Source organism: Ursus arctos, unplaced genomic scaffold (assembly GCF_023065955.2).
Source record: "Ursus arctos isolate Adak ecotype North America unplaced genomic scaffold, UrsArc2.0 scaffold_14, whole genome shotgun sequence".
Taxonomy (NCBI): domain Eukaryota; kingdom Metazoa; phylum Chordata; class Mammalia; order Carnivora; family Ursidae; genus Ursus; species Ursus arctos.
Window position 1 is genome coordinate 16,955,706 of NW_026622808.1, and position 20,787 is coordinate 16,976,492.

The 20,787-nt window shown below is 39.2% G+C and overlaps 1 protein-coding gene across 1 annotated transcript in view; it reads left to right on the forward strand.

Annotated features, from left to right (window-relative positions):
* LOC113242672 (putative adhesion G protein-coupled receptor E4P) overlaps positions 1–20,787 on the forward strand; it is a 49,634-nt gene that overhangs the window by 8,292 nt on the left and 20,555 nt on the right. The window contains exons 3-6 of the mRNA XM_057311250.1: positions 4,427–4,528; positions 5,731–5,905; positions 14,091–14,204; positions 15,735–15,928. Coding sequence (XP_057167233.1) covers positions 4,427–4,528; positions 5,731–5,905; positions 14,091–14,204; positions 15,735–15,928 — 585 coding nt within the window. The remainder of the gene's footprint in view (positions 1–4,426; positions 4,529–5,730; positions 5,906–14,090; positions 14,205–15,734; positions 15,929–20,787) is intronic.

Below are 20,787 nucleotides of genomic sequence, written 5' to 3' on the forward strand. Positions count from 1 at the left end.
TAACTTTTTCTATTTTCCTTGGTGTTAGTCATGATCTCTCCCCTTTCATTCATGATTTTTATTAATTTGGGTCCTTTCTCTTTTCTTTTGGATAAGTTTGGCCAGAGGTTTATCAATCTTATTAATTATTCTAAAATTGACTGTGGTTATGATCACACATATCTGTGATTATACTAAAAACCATTGAATTGTACAATTCAATGGGTGAATTGTATGGAATGTGAACTATATCTCAATAAATCTGTTTTTGAAAAAAAATCTTATTAATTCTTTCAAAGAACCAGCTCCTAGTTTCATTGATCTGTTCTACTCTTTTTCTGGTTTCTATTTCATTTATCTCTGCTCTAATCTCTATTATTTCTCTTCTCCTGCCTGGTTTAGGTTTTATTTGCTATTTTTTCTCCTTCTCCTTTAAGTATAAGATTAGCTTGTGCATTTGGGATTTTTCTAATTTTCTTTTCTTTTCTTTTTCTTTTATTATGTTATGTTAGTCACCATACAGTACATCATTAATTTTTGATGTAGTGTTCCATGATTCATTATTTGCATATAACACCGAGTGTTCCATGCAATATGTGCCCTCCTTAATACCCATCACTGGGCTAACCCATTCACCCACCCCCCACCCTGAAACCCTCACTTCGTTTCCCATAGTCCATAATTTTCTGAGAGAAGCTTGGATGGCTGTGTATTTCCCTCTTAGGACCACATCTGCAATATCTCATAGGTTTTGGACTGAAGTGCTTTCATTCTCATTAGTTTCCATGAATTGTTTAAGCTCTTCTTTAATTTCCTGGTTGATCCAATCATTCTCTAGCAGGATGCTCTTTAACTTCCAAGTGTTTGAATTCCTTCCAAATTTTTTCATGTAATTGAGTTCCAGTTTCAAGGCATTGTGGTCTGATAACATGCAGGGAATAATCTCAGTCTTTTGGCATTGGCTGAGACCTGATTTGTGACCCAGTATGTGATCTATTTTGGAGAAAGTTCTGTGTGCATTCAAGAAGAATGAGTATTCTGTTGTTATAGGGTGGAATGTTCTGTATATATCTTCGAAGTCCATCTGGCCCAATGTGTCATTCAAAGCTCTTGTTTCTTTGTTGATCTCCTGTTTAGATGATCTGTTCAATGCTAAGGGTGGAGTGTTAAAATTTTCTACTATTAATGTATTATTTTCGATCTGATTCTTATTTTGGTTAACAGCCAGCTTATGTAGTTGGCTGCTCTCATGTTAGGGGCATAGATATTTATAATTGTTAGATTTTCTTGTAGGATAGACCCTCTAAGAATGATACAGTGTCCCTCTGGCTCTCTTATTACAGTCTTTGGTTTAAATTCTAATTTGTCTGATATAAGATTTGCTACCCCAGCTTTCTTTTGAGGTCCACTGGCATGGTAAATAGTTCTGCATCCCCTCACTTTCAGTCTGGAGGTGTCTTTATGTTAAAAATGAGTCTCTTATAGACAGCATATGGATGGGTCCTGTCTTTGTATCCAATCTGCAACCCTATGCCATTTCATGGGAGCATTTAGGCTGTTCACGTTGAGATTACTACTGAAAGATATGTATTTATTGCCATTCTATTGTCTATACAGTCCCTGTTTCTATGGATTGTCTCTGTAAATTTCTGGTCTATATTACTCTTGGGGTCTTCTTTTATAGAACCACACTTAGCGTTTCTTGCAGGGCTGGCTTGGTGATCACATATTCTTTCAGTTTCTGCCAGTCATGGAAGCTCTTTATCTCTCCATCTGTTCTGAATGACAGCCTTGCTGGATAGAGTATTCTTGGCTGCATGTTTTTCTCATTTAGTACCCTGAATATGTCTTGCCAGCCCTTTCTGGCTTGCCAGGTCTCTGCAGACAGGTCTGATGTTATTCTGACATTCCTCCCTGCATACGTAGGAAATCTCTCCTCCCTTGCTGTTCTCAGGATGTCTTCCTCGCTTCTAGGATTTGTGAGTTTTACTGTTACATGCCCAGGCATTGGTCTGTTCTCCTTGATCTTGGGAGGGGTCCTCTCTGCCTCTTGGACATGAATGCTTGTTTCATTCCCCAGATTAGGGAAGTTCTCAGCTACGATTTGCTGAAATTACCTTCTAATCCTCTCTCCCCACCCTCTCAGGGATCCCAATAATTCTGACACTGGAACATTTCATGGCATTGTTAATCTCTCTAATCTCTCGTGGATTTTAAAATGTTTGTCCTAGGCCTCCTCCTGTTCCTTCCTATCAGTTTATCTTCTAGATCACTGATTCTTTCTTCTGCCTCATTTACTCTAGTTGTTAGAGTATCCAGTTTAGACTGCATCTCATTCATAACATTTTTAAGTTCAGCCTGATTGGCTCTCATTTCTGCCTTTAGAGATTCTATGTTGCCGCTAATGGTTTTCTCAAACCTAGCTATTGACTTCATAACTGCTACCCTGAAGTCTATCCCTGATATCTTGCTTATATCCATATCCATTAGGTCTGTGGGAGAGGCCATTGTCTCTTCTTCTTTTCTTTGTTGGGAGTTCCTCCTCCTAGTCATTCTGTTGAGGGGTGGTTGAGGGAATGTACAGAGTCCAAAATATCAACCACAATCCAGACAAGATGCACCCTGGGAAAATTGGAGTGGTCAGAAGCCACCACTGGAAAAAAAAAAGCCAAAATGAAACTCAAGAATAAAATTCATGAAATAAAAAAAAATTTTTTTAATTAAAGATTAAAAATTTTTTAAAAGGTGGAGGTGAGGGGAGGGGGCTATAATTTCTTAATGTGGGCAAGATAGGGTGTTTCAGTACTTCCTGGGTGTATTTTGTTCTCTTTGTTAGAGGACACTACTTGCCAGAGTTACAGGGAAAACACAACTGGTAAACATATAAAGGTATTATTGAATAGGGAAAAAATGACTACATTGAAGCTTATATCTATTAATATATATATACATATATATGTGTGTGTGTGTATGTGTGTGTGTGTGAAAAAGTACAAGTTAAAAAGCTACTATGAAATATGTTATATTAAACATCTAGTTGAAATGAGGAAAAGGTAAAAAAAATAAACCGAAGGAACATGAGAAAGAATAAAAAGGGAAAAAAAAGTTGTATCTGAGAAATACACAAGCTGTCAGGCAACACCTGGAGCTCAATATATTATTTTCTCCTGGTGTTGGGGTTTTTATGGTTTTATGGGGACCCTAGGGTCATCTTCCTCTTGTTCTTCCAGCTTGTCTTCTGGGGGAGGGGCCTGTCGCACCATTTTTCAGGTAACCCTGCTTGGCTGGAGTTGCCCAGCCCTCTATCAGGGGCTCCATGGAAACCGGGTTTTGGGGCTTTTGTACTCTGGTGGCTTTTTGGCCTTTTCGGAGGGTCAGAGCAAAGGAAAATGTCCATACCCGGACCTCTGCCCGAGGGCAGAGAAATCACAATCTGCTCTTCTCTGAACCCTCCAGAAAACACAGTGTCTCTTTCTGTAAGCACCCCTGAAAACCATCACCAGAGACCCTCTCAGTGGTCAAGTCAGGGCACCGCTTGTCTCTGCCCTTTGGGCTTCTAAAACCATGAGTGGTACTGGGTCCGGGGAGGCAGCAGTGGTGGTGATGGGGGTGGGCAGCCTGGGTCCACGGCTGAATTATATACTTTAGATGGATGAGTCCTATGGATGAATTATATCTCAATGAAATTGTTAAAGAAAAAAAAATATGTCTTCCTAGAACTGAGGAAGACATCCTGAAAATCTAGTGGGGAGAGATTTCCTAAGTATGCAGGGAGGAACATCAGAATAACGTCAGACCTGTCCACAGAGACCTGGCAAGCCAGAAAGGGCTGGCAAGACATATTCTTGGCTGGATTGGCCAGTGTGCATAGTTGGTCCCTCAATATAATTAATCAAAGACTTTTAGTGCCTAAAGAAAACGTAAAGATCATATATTCTGAACTCCTTTGCTTTTAATTAAGGACCCTGAGGCCCAGAGAGATTTAACTGACTTTTTCAAGGTCACATGGCTAGTTGGTGCCAAAGCTGTGTTTTGGTGACCAGTTTTAAAGTATGTGTTTGGCAAAACAGGGGATCATAGGAAAAGAGAGGAAAAAATAAAAGAAGATGAAATCAGAGAGGGAGACAAACCATAAGAGACTCTTAATCATGAGAAACAAACTGAGGGCTGCTGGAGGGGAGAGGGGTGGGGGATATGGGGTAACTGGGTGACAGGCATTAAGGAGGGCCCGTGATGTAATGAACACTGGGTATTATATAAGACTGATGAATCACTGACCTTTACCTCTGAAACCAATAATATATGCAAATTAAATGAATTTAAATTTTAAAATTTAGGGAAAAAATTAAGTATGTGTTTGGGGCTCATCTATAAAAACCACTAGACAGCCAGCCTGAGCTGATTAAAAGGAAAAATAACAAATCCTCCTTTTCTTCTTTTCTCATAGTTAAATTTGAAGAGTCCTCAGGACAACAGCAGACAGATCTGCGCCCGTTTTGCAAAGCTGTCCCGCAGCTGTGGAGAGGGAAACACTGCTCTGTCCCTGCAGGTCTGAGCTCCTTTCCTTTGGCTCCAGGTGCAGGTGGATGCTGTCTCTATTGCCAGCCCCCTTTTAGTAGGCTTTGTTTTCTAGAGCAGTTTAAAGTTCACAACAATGCTGAGCAGAAACAGAGTTCCCATATATCCCCACCCCTACACATGCACAGCTTCCCCTGCTATCTGGTACCAGATGGTACTTTTGTGAACCTACAATGCCTTGTCAATGTCACCCAAAGGCCATAGCTGACATTAGGCATCACTCTTGATGCTGTCCATTCTGTGACTTTTGTATAATGATGTGTATCCACTGTTATATTATCAAACAGAATAGTTTCACTGCCTTAAAACTGCTCTAAAAATCTCATCTCTATGAGGTTTTTAAAATGTCTATTAGTAAGAATTTTATATATCCAGGGAGTACATCATGATATTTTGATATACATATACATAATGAAATGATTACTACAGTCAAGCTAATTAACATATGTTTCTTCACATTTACCTGTGTGTGTGTGTGTGTGTGTGTGTGTGTGTGTGTGGTGAGAGTACCTGAAATTTCTTAGCAAATGTACAGCATATTATATGGTATTCTTAACTAGAGCCATCATGCCATATATGAGGTGTCATGACTTACTCATCTACATAACTACAACATTGGAATCTTTGACCAATGTAGATGGATACTTAACTAAATCAAAACCAAAAACTACGATAATACTGGAAGGTATTGAAAGACATGTTAAGGAACTGAGTCTACTGAGACTTCCCTTCTTATGATATGAGGCATGTGAAGATTCTCAGAACTGGGCTCAACCAGAGTTTGCCAATTCAGGAGAATCTCATTTCACACGGGTCCTTTGTAGTCTGTGCATAGAGGGGTGTGGGATGGTCCCAAAAAAGCTTTAAGTTCCCTCAAACCTCTGTCAATGAGAGTAAATACCTCCTTTTTTGTGATTCTTGTCAAATTTAATTTTGAAGTTATCACATGGCAAAATAAAAATAAAAATGCACCACAAAAGTCTACATGAAGGAAAACAGTTTTATTATGGAATAAGTATTAAACCAGCATGCTTTTGCTTTTACAGTGCTGGGTCAAAGACTCAGGGCTATTGGTAAATTTATTTGGCCAAAACACAAGCCCAAATTTGTTTGATTAAAGGACTTTGACCTTGCAAAGCCTACCATTCACCTAACAAGCTTTGTTTCTAACAGGAAATTGGAGACTCTTACCGTTTTCTCACAAACCTCACTTCCCAATTACCCACTGGAAAGCACGAAGAGAAAGCAGGGCTAGTGACAATCTACCTGCAGACTGTGGAGAAGGCTGTCCTTGTAGCTGCATCCAGAAATAGGAAAATAACACAGAAGGTGGAAGGGCCTTTTATGGGTAAGAAATCACAACACTGGTAAGCACAGCTCCCTTGTGTGTTGCGTCTGTTGTAGCGAGTTTGCAATATCATCTCACAAAATGCTCCTACTAGTGCTGATGTGCAGATGTAATTACCTCTATTTTATGATAAGGAGGCTGATGCCCAGAAAAAGTGCATGAGTTCCTGGCTTCATGCGTGGTGTAAGAGTCAAGAATCAGACTCTCCACCCAGGTCTGAGTGCACATTCTTCTCTCAGCCAGTACACAAACTGTCAGTGTGCACTGCTTTGTAAAATTTTGGATTTCACGGATTTGATTTTTTTTTAAAGATTTTATTTATTTATTTATTTGACAGAAAGAGACAGCCGGCGAGATAGGGAACACAAGCGGGGGGGGGGGGGAGAGGAAGAAGCAGGCTCCTAGCAGAGAAGCCTGATGTGGGGCTTGATCCTAGAACACCGGGATCATGCCCTGAGCCGAAGGCAGATGCTTAACGACTGCGCCACCCAGGTGCCCCTGATTTTTTTTCTACATGGACCCACAGTCAAAAGTTTGGTACAATTTCATTAGGTACTATAATGTACCAATTTCATTAGGTACTATAATGACAGAGAAAAGTGTGGCTTTAATTTTGGATTGGAGATATCTATTTCTTATAAGCATTCAAGGAAATACAGATCAGCAAGGAGAAGAAAGTATACAACATCTATAATCCTGGAGATTCAGAAAAATCCTCTCGAGGTCAGTGTATTAGTTAGTAATTGTTGCACAACAAGTGATCATGAACAGCACATCTATAATTCATAGTTTCCATGGGTCAGGAGTCAGGGCACGGCTTAGCTGAGGACTCTGCTTGGGGATGTCTCCCAAGACTGCAATCAAAGTGTTGGCTGGGGCTGGAGTCTCACCTGTAGGCTTGAACAGGGAGAATTTGTTTCCAAGCTCACATGGTTGTTGGCAGGATTCAGTTCCTTTTGGGGTATTTGACTGAGGGCTTTGGTTTCTTGCTGGCTGGAAGGTGGAAGCCACCCTCGGTTCTTTGCCACTCTGTAGAGCAGCATGTTTGATCAAAGTCAGCAAGAAAGTGTCTGTTAGCAAAATGGGTGTTACTACCTTATGCAACATAATCACAAACACAGCAGCTCATCACCTTTGCCATATTCTATTGCTTAGAAGCTAGTTGCCAGGCCAGCCCACACTTAATGGGAAGGACTTCACCAAGGCCTGGATTCTAGGAGACTAGGGTGAGGGTCATGGAGTGCCATCTTAATCTCTCCACATTGCTCAGTGAAGTCGTTCCTGGCCTTGATGCTCATTAGAATCATATGGAACAGTAAAAATATAGCGATAGAAGTCCCAGTTGGAGATGAGGCCTGAGCATCAGTAATTTTAAATCTCCCCAAATGATTCTAATGTACTCTCTGGGTTGAGAAGTACTCACTGTACTGTTAAGAGCCAGACCTAGTTGACTGACCTGGGTTTAAAAGAACAATTTGTCCTTTGTTGGAAGTGTGGCCTTGGGTTAGTATCTTTATCTCATTGAGTCTCTGTTTCCATATCTAGAAATTTTATGTCTATAAATTATATATAATATGTACATATACATTATATAAAATACATATTATAAGTTATATATCCCTATATATGTTTATGTATTATACATATATAACATATATATATACACACATATACATATATATGCACATATACCCCAATCTATATAGAGGTAAAGATATCCTAACTTCCTCTTTTTTAAAAAAATAAGTTTGGGTGTGCTAAATGAGAATAATATGTAGCCAAGAATACTTTATCCAGCTAGGATGTCATTCAAAATAAAGGAGAGATAAAAAGTTTCCAGGACAAACAGAAACTAAAAGAATTTGTGGTCACTAAACCTGCTCTACTAGAAATATTGAAATGGATCATTTAAGTGAACAGATATCCCAAAAGTAACATAGACCAGAAAGGAACAGAGACAATATACAGAAACAGTGACTGTACAGGTAATACAATGTCACTAAATTCATATCTTTCAATAGTTAGTCTGAATGTAAATGGGCTAAATGCTCCAATCAAAAGACATAGGGTATCAGATTAGATTAAAAAAATCAAGACCCATTGATATGCTGACTGTAGGAGACTCATTTTAGACCCAAAGATACCTCCAGATTGAAAGTGAGGGGTGGAAAACCATGTATCATGCTAATGGATATCAAAACTGGGATGTCAATCCTTATATCAGACAGATTAGATTTTAAACCAAAGACGTGATAAGAGATGAGGAAGGACACTATATTATAATTAAAGGGTCTATCCAAGAAGATCTAACAATTGTAAATATTTATGCCCCTAACATGGGAGTAGCCAATTATATAAACCAATTAATAATGAAATTAAATAAACACACTGATAATAATACAATAGTAGGGGACTTTAACACCCCACTCACTGCATCGGACAGATCATCTAAACAGAAGATCAACAAGGAAACAAGGGCTTTGAATGATACACTGGACAGATGCACTTCACAGGTATATTCAGAGCATTCCATCCTAAAGCAACAGAATATACATTCTTCACAAGTGCACATGGAACATTCTCCAGAATAGATCACATACTGGGCCACAAACCAGGTCTCAACCAGTACAAAAAGACTGAGATTAGTCCCTGCATATTTTCAGATCATAGTGCTTTGAAACTGGAACTCAATCACAAGAGGAAATTTGGAAAGAACTCAAAGAGTTGGAGGCTAAAGAGCATCCTGCTAAAGAATGAATGAGTCAACCAGGAAATTAGAGAAGAATTTTTAAAATTAATGGAAATAAATGAAAATGAAAATACAACTGTTCAAAACCTTTGGGATGCAGTAAAGGCAGTACTAAGAGGGAAGTATATAGCAATACAAGTCTTTCTCAAGAAACAAGAAAGGTCTCAAATACACAACTTAACCTTACACCTAAAGGACCTGGAGAAAGAACAGCAAATAAAGCCTAAACCCATCAGGAGAAGAGAAATAATAAAGATTAGAGTAGAAATCAATGAAAAAGAAACCAAAGAACAGTAGAACAGAACAGTAAAACCAGGAGATGGTTCATTGAAAGAATTAATAAGATAGATAAACCCCTGTCCCCCACCTCCCTCCCCTCTGAAGCCGGTGATGGGTATTAAGGAGGGCACATATTGCATGGTGCACTGGGAGTTATACACAAATAACAAATCATGGAACACTACACCAAAAACTAAGGATATACTGTATGGTGACTAACATAACATAATAAAAAATTATTATTTAAAAAAAAGATAGATAAACCCCTGGCAGACTTATCAAAAAGAAAAAAGAAAGGACCCAAATAAATAAAATCATGAATAAAAGAGGAGAGATCACAACCAATACCAAAAAAATACAAACAATTATAAGAACATAGTGTGAGCAACTATATGCCAACAAATTAGGCAATCTGGAAAAAATGGATGTATTCCTAGAGACATATAAACAACCAAAACTGAAACAGGGAGAAATAGAAAACCTGAACAGACCCATAACCAGCAAGGAAATGAAACAGTAATCAAGAATCTCCCAACAAACAAGAGTCCAGGACTAGATGGCTTCCCAGTGGAATTCTACCAATCATTTAAAGAAGAACACCTATTCTTCTGAAGCTGTTTCAAAAAATAGAAATGGATGGAAAACTTCCAAACTCGTTCTATGAGGCCAGCATTACCTTGATCCCAAAACCAGACAAAGACCCCATCAAAAAGGAGAATTACAGACCAATATCTCTGATAAACATGGTTGCCAAAATTCTCACCAAAATACTAGCCAATAGGAACCAAAGGTACATTAAAAGGATTATTCACCACAACCAAGTGGTATTTATTCCTAGGATGCAAGGGTGTTTCAACCAACGTGATACATCACATTAATAAAATAAAGGACAAGAACCATATGACCCTCTCAATAGATGCAGAAAAAGCATTTGACAAAATATAGCATCCTTTCATGATTGAAACGCTTCACAGTGTAGGGATAGTGGGAACATACCTCAATATCATAAAAGCCATCTATGAAAAGCCCACAGTGAATATCATTCTCAATGGGAAAAACAGAGCTTTTCCCCTAAGGTCAGGAACATGACAGGGATGCCCACTCTCACCACTGTTATTCAACATAATACTAGAAGTCCTCGCATCAGCAATCACACAACAAAAAGAAATAAAATGCATCCAAATTGGCAAAGAAGAAGTCAGACTCTCACTCTTTGCAGATGACCTGATTCCCTATGTGGAAAACCCAAAAGACTCCAGCCCAAAATTGCTAGAGCTCATACAGGAATTCAGCAACATGGCAGAATATAAAATCAATGCAGAGAACTCAGTTGCATATCTATACACTAACAATGAGACAGAAGAAAGCAAATTAAGGAATTGATTCCATGTACAATTACACCAAAAACCATAGGATACCTAGGAATAAATGTAACAAAAGAGGCAAAGGATCTGTACTCTGAAAACTATAGAACACTCATGAAAGAAATTGAAGAAGGCAAAGAAATGGAAAAACATTCCATGCTTATGGATTGGAGGAACAAATATTGTTAAAGTGCTCAACTCTATGGTCAACTAAACTTCGACAAAGCAGGAAAGAATATCCAATAGAAAAAGGACAGTATCTTCAACAAATGGTGTGGGGAAAATTGGACACCACATGCAGAAGAATGAAACTGGATCATTCTCTTACACCATATACAAAAATTGACTCAAAATGGATGAAAGACCTTAATGTGAGACAGGAATCCATCAAAATCCTAGGGGAGAACACAGAAAGCAAAATTTGACCTGAGCTGCAGAAATTTCTGGCTAGACATGTCTCCAAAAGCAAGGGAAACAAAGACAAAAAATGAACTATTGGGATTCATCAAGATAAAAGGCTTCTGCACAGCAAAGGAAACAGTCGACAAAACCAAAAGACAACCAACAGAATGGAAGAAGATACAAATCAAAACCACAATGAGATACCACCTCACACCAGTCAGAATGGCTAAAATTAACAAGAGAGGGAACAACAAATGTTGTCAAGGATGTGGAGAAAGGGAAACCCTCTTACACTGTTGGTGGAAATGCAAGCTGGTACAGCCACTCTGGAAAACAATATGGAGGTTCCCCAAGACATTAAAAATAGAGCTACCCTACGGACTCAGAAATTGCACTACTGGGTATTTACCCCAAAGATACAGATGTAGTGAAAAAAAGGGCAAGTGCATCCCAATGTTCATAGCAGCAATGTCCACAACAGCCAAACTGTGGAAGGAGCTAAGATGCCCTTCAACAGATGAATAGATAAAGAATATGTGGTTCATATATACAATGGAATATTACTCAGCCATAAGAAAGGATGAATACCTACCATTTGCATCACATGGATGGAACGGGAGGGTATTAGGCTAAAATAAGTCAAGCAGATAAGACAATTATCATATGGTTTCACTCATATGTGGAATATAAGTAATAGCACCAAGGACCGTAGGGGAAGGGAGGGAAATCTGAATGGTAAGAAATCAGAGAGGGAGACAAACCATGAGAGACTCTGGACTCATTGGAGTCAAACTGAGGTGTACAGAAGGGAGAGGGTGGGGGAATGGGGTAACTGGGTGATGGGTATTAAGGAGGGCATGTGTGGTGATGAGCACTGGGTGTTATACACAGTGATGAATCATTAAACATTACATCAAAAACTAACAATGTACTATATGTTAGCTGACTGAACTTCATAAAAAAAAATAAAATCAGTAACAAAAAAATAAAATATAAAAAATAAATTTGTAATGATAACATTTTATGATCTTTTGTGTGTGTAAAATATGATATTCACTCATTTATGGAACATAAGAAGTAGGAAGATCGGTAGGAGAAGAAAGGGGAGAAGAAGGGGGGTAAACAGAAGGGGGAATGAACCACGGGAGACTATGGACTCTGGGAAACAAACTGAGGGCTTCAGAGGGGAGGGGATGGGGGAATGGGATAGGCTGGTGATGGGTATTAAGGAGGGCACGTATTGTATGGTGCACTGGGTGTTATACGCAAGCAATGAATCATGGAACTTTACATCAAAAACTTGGGATGTACTGTATGGTGACTAACGTAATATAATAAAAAATATTATTTAAAAATATGATATTCCTATTTGAAAGATACTAATGTTGCCAGCATGTCTTTATTTTTGATACAAATATCTGCAGATGCTGGTATTTCCATTCCGCGCAGGTATATTATTTTGAGTCCTTCGTGGTTCCTGCCGGTTCCAGGCTCAGGCGGCAGAGGGCATAGGGGAACTTCTGTTACCTACAGCTGGGTGTGGACATTCTATCAGGGCTTAACCTGACATTAATCAAGGTGTACATAAAGGAGACATTGAATGCACTCTTTCCACTTCATGGCGTGTATGCTCATTAAAACCCAAAGGAGCTAAACCAGAGTGCATATTTTCTGCAATCCATGAAGCTAAGGGACCCCATCTGTCTCATTCACTACTATGGCTTGGCTCATGATAGGTGGCCAAAGAGTGTGCACATTAATTATTTCCTTTAATCACTTGATAACTCCTTGAGGCTGTCACTATTATTATCCCAATCTCGTAGATGAGGAAATGGAAGCTAGGAACAATTAAGCCATTGGCCCAAGGTCACCCATAGCATGTCATACATAGGTGGTGGCTCCAATCCGAATCCCAAACACCACAGTTCTTGACAACACCATTTTCTTTCTTTTTTTTCTATTTAAAAATTTGTTTTATTTATTAAATTCCAGTTTCAGTTGTACAACATAATGATTCAACAAATCTACACATTACTCAGTGCTCATCATGATAAACATACTCTTTTTTTTATTATGTTCAGTTAGCCGACATAGAGTACATCATTAGATTTTGATGTAGTGTTTAATGATTGCGTATAACATCCAGTGCTCATCACAACACCCATCACCCAGTTACCCCATCCCCTACTCCCCCCCCCTTCTGTAACCCTCAGTTTGTTTCCCAGAGTCCAGAGTCTCTCATGGTTTGTCTCCCTCTCTGATTTCTTACATTCAGATTTCCCTCCCTTCCCCTATGGTCCTTGGTGCTATTCCTTATGTTCCACATATGAGTGAAACCAGGTGATAATTGTCTTTCTCTGCTTGACTTATTTCACTTAGCATAATCCCTAATGATTTTCAATATGTTGCCTCTCTTGCTGATTTGGAAATGATTCTGTCTCCTCTGCCTTCCCTCCTGACCTGTGAGTCCGTTCTAGGTTGAAGAGAAAAGGGCAATACCTCACATCAACTTGGAGGGCTATTACCAAAAACCAGAAAATAACAAGCATTGGTGAGGATGTGGAGAAATGGGAGCCCTTATGCACTGCCGGTGGGAATGTAAAATGGTGCAACTATGTGGAGTTTCTTGGTGGTACCTCAAAAAATTAAACATAGAATTACTATATAACCCAGCAATTCCACTTCTGGGTCTATACTCCAAAGAATTGAAAGCAGGAACTCAAAGAGATATTCATACATCCATGTTCACAGCAGCATTATTCACAGTAGCTAACAGGTGGAAGCAACCCAAGTGACCACTCACAGATGACTAGATAAACAAAATGTGGTGTATCCAGACAACATAATATTATTCAGCCTTAAAGGAAGGACATTCTGACACCGGCTACAACATGGATGACCCTTGAGTACATTATGCTCAGTGAAATAAGCCAGACACAAAAGAGCAAATACTCTATTATCCCACTCATAGGGTGTCCCTAGAGGAATCCCATCCATGGACACAAGAAGCAGATGGTGGCAGCCGGGGTTGGATGAGGGTGTTATAGGCAAGTAATGAATCATGGAACTTTATATCAAAAACTAGGGATGTACTGTATGGTGACTAACACAACATAATAAAAAATTATTATTAAAAAATGGTTAAGTTTCATGATATGTGTATTTTATCCCAATAATGATAAGGAAAAGAGTAAAGGTCCCTGGTTAATTCTTAGTTCACTTTTTGAATTTGGCTAAATGCCCACAGAGTTTGGCCATTTCTTTTCCACACTAATCAGGAATCCTGTGAGTGTGCAGTCTTTTCTTTTTGGTATCCAGTGCAGAGGATTATCACATTGGAGCAGGCAGGCAAGTGGATGTTGCTGTTGACCAAAAATTCTCTGTTTTTTAGCCATTGAAACACGAAGGGTTAAGAACTGCAGGCTGAAGAAGACATTCAGGTTGAAGGCAGAAAAACAGACCATGGATATTCACTGCACCACCGTTGAGAAGGAAAGCTCGGGAGGTACTCTATATGGTGGCCCTAGAACTTAGACTACCAGTCCAAGAATTTTCTGAATGGAATTCCATGTTGCTCCTGTAAAACAGTTCCTAGAAGCCCTTTATTGTTACTTAAGTTCTGTGGATGACATTTATAAAGCCAGAGTCTGGGAAATTCACCTTGGGCTCTTACAGCCAGAAGAAAAGAAAAAGGAAAAGAAAAGAATCCTATTCTGGTTACTTTGGATGTGTTGGAGCAGGATTAGAGTTGAGATTTCTTAATGACTTCCCAAGTCTATTCCTTGCTTGAATCACTTCCACCCTCTGAAGTTCTCCAGGCTGGTCTCCTTAAACAGATGTCTTTCCCCTGTATGTGAACGGTGAATGTCTCCCTATTTCCTAGAGGAAATCAATCAGCCTTTTAGCTCTCTCTCTTTTTTTAAATTTCTGAATATTTGTGGGTTTTTATTCATTTATTTTTTGCTTCAAGTTTTAAATTTTTAAAAAATTTTACTTGAGGTATAACTGACATATAACATTAGTTTTAAGTGTACAACATAGTGATTTCATATTTGTCTAGCTCATCTTAAAAACTGTGCAAAGTCTATATTTAATCACCTTTAAGATATTTCCTTTACTATTTTTCATATGACCTTTCCCTCTCACAAACTTGCCTGCTAATAGTCTTTTTCTCCCTCTTTCACTTCCTTGGTCTCTCCTTCATCTCTTCCCTTCTTCTCCCCTTCTCTCTTTCCTTCTTTCTTCCACCTTTTCTCCTTCCATCCCTCTTTCTTTCTCTTCCCTTTCCTTTACTCCCTTCTTCCTTCTCTAAATCCACTCAATCCTCCACCCATCCATCCATGCATCCACCCAATCTTTCATCTTTCCTTTCATCCATCCATCCACCCATTCATCCACCCTTCCATCTATCCATCCATTCTTCCATCCTTCTTTTCTCCCTCCATCTATCCACCCATGCATCCATGCAATCCTCCACCCTTCCATCCATCCATCCTTCATCCATCCATCTATCCATCCACGCTTCCATTTATCCTTCCTTTCCTCCCTCTGTCCATCCATCCATTCTTCCATCCATATACTCACCCACTCACCCATCTACTAAACTGCCTGCCTCTTTCCCCTCTGCCTTCATTCCTTCCATCTATTCATTGATTTGCATTGAAATTTTGGGGGAATATAATAATGACTTCACCTTTTCCTAGCTCAAAACTAAAGTTAGTTATTTAATATCTCTAAACTTTTCCTTAACTATAAAGTGCCAAAGAAAAATTTTCCCTAGCAAGAGTGGTAGTAATGATGAAATTGTTATTTAAATTTAAAAATGCATTAAAAATTAAATGATTATGACTTATATGGATGACTTAGCACATTGTCCCACAGTAAAGGCTCAACTAATGGGAACTAAAATAATTTTTTCCAATGGTCTGGCATCCTATTCACAAATGAAAGTTAATATAGGTGATTCCCTAAATCATTTATGTTGCCCCCAAATGGGCATCACTGAAACTAGGTGGGGTTTTCTTCTTTATCCCAGGTATTGTCGCATTTATATCTTATGCTTCTATTGGTCCCATCATCGACAAGAGCTTTGTGTCTGAGGAAAACCTAACGACAAAGGAAAAGTTGCATAATTTCTACCTGAACTCCAAGGTGGTGAGTGGTACAATGGGATCCAGAAAGAACACCTCGCTGTCCATGTCCATTAATTTCACATTTCAGCATGAAAAGGTGTGTGAGAACCAAGTGACTCTTATATTTGCAGGGATTTTGTAATTAAATGGGAATGTTTCTTTTTTTTCTTCCTTATCCATCTATTTTTTTATTATGTTATGTTAGTCACCATAGAGTATGTCATAATTTTTGATGTAGTGTTCCATGAGTCATTGTTTGCATATAACACCCATTGCTCATTTCCCTGCTGATGAATTCACAGGTTGGAAGTCTGTAAAAATGAAATCGATTCTACAACAAAAACTTAGGATGTACTATATGCTGGCTAACTGAACATAATTTTATTTTTTTACTAATAATTTTTTATTATGTTATGTTAGTCACCATACAGTACATCCTTAGTTTTTGATATAGTGTTCCATGATTCATTATTTGCATATAACACCCAGTGCTCCATGCAATATATGCCCTCCCTAATACCCATCACCGGCCTATCCCAATCCCGCCCCCCCCCCCCCCGCTCCTCTGAAGCCCTCAGTTTGTTTCCCAGAGTCCATATCTCTCATGGTTCATTCCCCCTTCTGTTTACCCCCCCTTCATTCTTCCCTTCCTTCTCCTACGGATCTCCCTGCTATTTCTTATGTTCCATAAATGAGTGAAACCATATGATAATTGTCTTTCTCTGCTTGACTTATTTCACTTAGCATAATCTCCTCCAGTCCTGTCCATGTTGCTGCAAATGTTGGGTAATCGTTCTTTCTGATGGCTGAGTAATATTCCATTGTATATATGGACCACATCTTCTTAATCCAGTCATCTGTTGAAGGGCATCTCGGTTCCTTCCACAATTTGGCTATTGTGGACAATGCTGCTATGAACATTGGGGTGCATATGGCCCTTCTCTTCACTACATCTGTATCTTTGGGGTAAATACCCAGTAGTGCAATTGCTGGATCAAAGGGTAGCTCAATTTTTAACTTTTTAAGGGACCTCCCCACTGTTTTCCAGAGTGGCTGTACCAACTTGCATTCCCACCAACAGTGTAAGAGGGATCCCCTTTCTCCACATCCTCTCCAACGTTTGTTGTTTCCTGCCTTGTCAATTTTTGCCATTCTAGTAAGGTGGCATCTCAATGTGGTTTCGATTTGAATTTCCCTGATGCCTAACGATTTTGAACATTTTTTCATGTGTCTGTCTGCCATTTGTATGTCTTCATTGGAAAAGTGTCTGTTCATATCTTCTGCCCATTTATTGATTTGATGATTTGTTTCTCATGTATTGAGTTTGAGAAGTTCTTTGTAGATCTTGGATACCAGTCTTTTATCTGTAGTGTCATTTGTAAATATCTTCTCCCATTCCATGAGCTGCCTCTTAGTTTTATTTTTACTATTTCCTTGGCTGTGCAGAAGCTTTTTATCTTGATGAAGTCCCACAAGTTCATTTTTTCTTTTGTTTCTCTTGCCTTTGGAGATGTGTCATGAAAGAAGTTGCTATGGCCGATGTCAAAGAGGTTATAGCCTATGTTCTCCTCTATGATTTTGATGGATTCCTGTCTCACATTGAGATCTTTCATCCATTTGGAGTTTATCTTTGTGTATGGTGTGAGAGAGTGGTCAAGTGTCATTCTTTTGCATGTAGCTGTCCAATTTTCCCAGCACCGTTTATTGAAGAGACTGTCTTTTTTCCACTGGATGTTTTTTCCTGCTTTGTCAAAGATTAGTTGCCCATAGAGCCGAAGGTCCATTTCTGGGTTCTCTATTCTGTTCCATTGGTCTATGTGTCTGTTTTTGTGCCAGTACCATGCTGACTTTGTGATCACAGCTTTGTAGTATAGCTTGAAATCAGGCAACGTGATGGCCCCAGCTTTGTTTTAAAAATGAAATCAGTTCTATCTCATCTGGGAGACATGGTGTTGGAAAGTCCAAAATAAACCAAGGGTGTGATATAATTTCCTGAGAAACTGAGGTACCCCTGAGCTGTATTGAGGAGATAACTTCAGAATCAGCCCCTCAAATGGCCCCCAAGGCTCTGGACAGGCCTGACTTATCAAACTGGTCCAAATAAAACTGGTCACAGTTTAAGAAGGCACCATTCCGGGACCACCATGTGAGATGAGTGATAGTCCTTATGTGTTTTTGAAGTGCTTCTTAATTGCTGTAACAAGGCATCATACCAAGCACATTCCAATGGAAACGTTTTCTGGATTTTAGAACTTTGCCAAAATTAGAAATGATTCTGTCTTCTTCAAATGGGTTGTTTGCTGTGTAAATAATTACCCCAGAACTTGGAAACTTAAAGCAATATGAATTTATTATCTCACTCTGTTTTTGTGGGTCAGGAATCTGGGAGTGGCTTAGTTGGGTGGCTCTGGCTCAAGGTTTCTCAATATTTGGTGTCAAGAGGTTGGCTGGGGCTTGTCACCAGCAGGCTTCACTGAGGCTAAAGGGTTTGTTTTCAAGGTGGTTCCCCCATGTAGCTGTTGGCAAGAGGCTTCTGTTCTTGCCACTGGGGCTCTCCGAGAGCTGCTTCAGTGTTCTCATGGAATGGCAGCTGGCTTCCATGAGTGCTCCAAGCGAGACTGCACCAAAGGAAGTGGATTTAGACTTGACATTTTGAAGGGCGTGCCAAAGAATTGATGGGCATATTTTAAATCACTACAGGGAGAGTTGGAGATGAATACTCTGGGTTCAAGTCCCAGCTCCCTTCCCACTCACTAGTTAGGCAAATTACCCAGCCTTCTGAGCTGAGCTCAGCCCAGATGCTGAGGTTCTGCTACTGGTAATAGCAACGTGCCTTGTTGGTGTGTGGGATAAATAAGTCCATGTGTGTAAAGCCCTTGAAATAGTGCCTGACATCAGCAAATGGTGCTGGGAAAATTGGATATCTGCATGCCAAAGAGCAAAGTGGACCCTTACACCATACACAACATGAACAAGATGAATCAAAGACAGAAATGTAAGACCTAAAACTATAAAATTCCTAGAAGAAAACATAGTGGAAAAGCTTCATTAAATTGACATGGCAAGAGTTTCTCAGTTATGATACCAAAAGAACAGGCAACAAAAGTAGAAATAAACAAACGGATAACATCAAACTAAAAACTTCTGTGCATCGAAGGACATAGTCAATGGAGTGAAAAGGTAACCCATGGAATGGGAGAAAGTACCCTACGGGATTAGTACCTAGACTACATAAAGAATGTCTACAATTCAACAACAGCTACAAAATATGATGTACTGTATGGTGACTAACGTATCATAATAAGGAAGAGAGAGAGAGAGAAAGGGTCTGAATATACGTTTCTCAAAAGACGATATACAGATGGTGAAGAAGCACATGTAATGATGCTGAAAATCACTAACCATTAGGTAAATGTAAGTCAAAACCACAATGACATATCACCTCACATCCATTAGTATGGCTACTATAAAAACAAAACAAAATAGGGTGAGGATGGAGAGAAATTGGAATCACTGTGCACTGTTGGTAGGAACATAAAATGATGCAGCCACTGTAGAAAGCAGTATGGTCGTTCCTCAAAACCTTGAACCTAGTATAACAATATGAAATAATATCAAATAGTATTTAGCTTTAAAAAGAAATAAGCACTGGGTGTTATATGTAAGTGATGAATGACTCAATTCTATATCTGAGACCAATTTTACCATATATGTTAAATAACTAGAATTTAAATAAAAACTTGAAAAATAAAGAAATACAATTTTGATATATGCTACAACATGGATGAACCTCGAGGACATTATGCTAAGTGAAATATGCCAGACACAGAAAGACAAACACTGTAATCTTCCATTTTGTATGAGGTCCCCAGAGTAGTCAGGTTCATAGAAACAGAAAGTCGAAGCGTGTTTGCCAGGAGCTGTGGGGAGAGAAATAAGGAGTTGTTTTTTAATGGGCAGTGTTTCAGTTTTACGAAATGAAAAAGCTCTGGATGTGTCACCTGGGTGGCTCAGTTGGTTAAGCGTCTGCCTTCAGCTCAAGTCATGATTTCAGGGTTCTGGAATCGAGTCCCACATCAGGCTCCTTGCTCAGTGGGGAGGCTGCTTCTCCCTCTGCTTGTGTGCTCTCTCTCTCTCTCTCTCTCTCTTTCTCTCTGACAACTGTTTTAAAAAGTTCTGGAGTTGGGTTGCACAACAATGTGGATATACTTAACCCTACAGTGCTGTCCACTCAAAAATGGTTAGGATGGGAAATTTTATATTATGCAATTTTGACCATAATAAAAGCTTTATTAAAAAGTCCGACACATAGTAAGCATTCCCAAGCATTAGATACCATTACTTTCTAGGCTCAACCATTGTTAATTTTTTTTAAATGCAATTGCATGGGAATTTCAGGACACAAGAGGTGGTGAACACTCAGAGTATTTTTTACTTCCTTTTTTTTCCCATCAGTGATATTGCTAAGCAATATTTAGACACCATTTCCCCTTTTCCCGCTATTGGCTGAACACAGGATATATATTTTTTTTCTTACAAACACCCTTAGACCTGGATTAAGGAAAGAAAAAACTTTTGTCTCCATCATATAATTAGACTTTGGGCATGACTGAGTGACTGTGTGAAAGCATTCTGGCCCCATTTATACCTGCCTCCCACTGGGGCCCATTATAGTTAAGCTGTTCACTTGTAGCAGCTTCAATGGGCAAGTCCTTCTATGCTTCAAATCAGAGAACAGTGAAACAACACTTTTGTGCATGTACTGTATTTTGGGGTGTGAGCATTACTTAGGTTCTCTGTCTCTATCCCCCAACACATGCATCTGGGACAGTAACAGAACCTACACCATAAGCCTATGTGGATGTCAATCGAGTTATTCCGTGCCGAGTCTACAGCTTGGTGCCTGCATATGGAGATATCCATCAGTGCTATCGGTGTCTGTGATGAGGACAATTG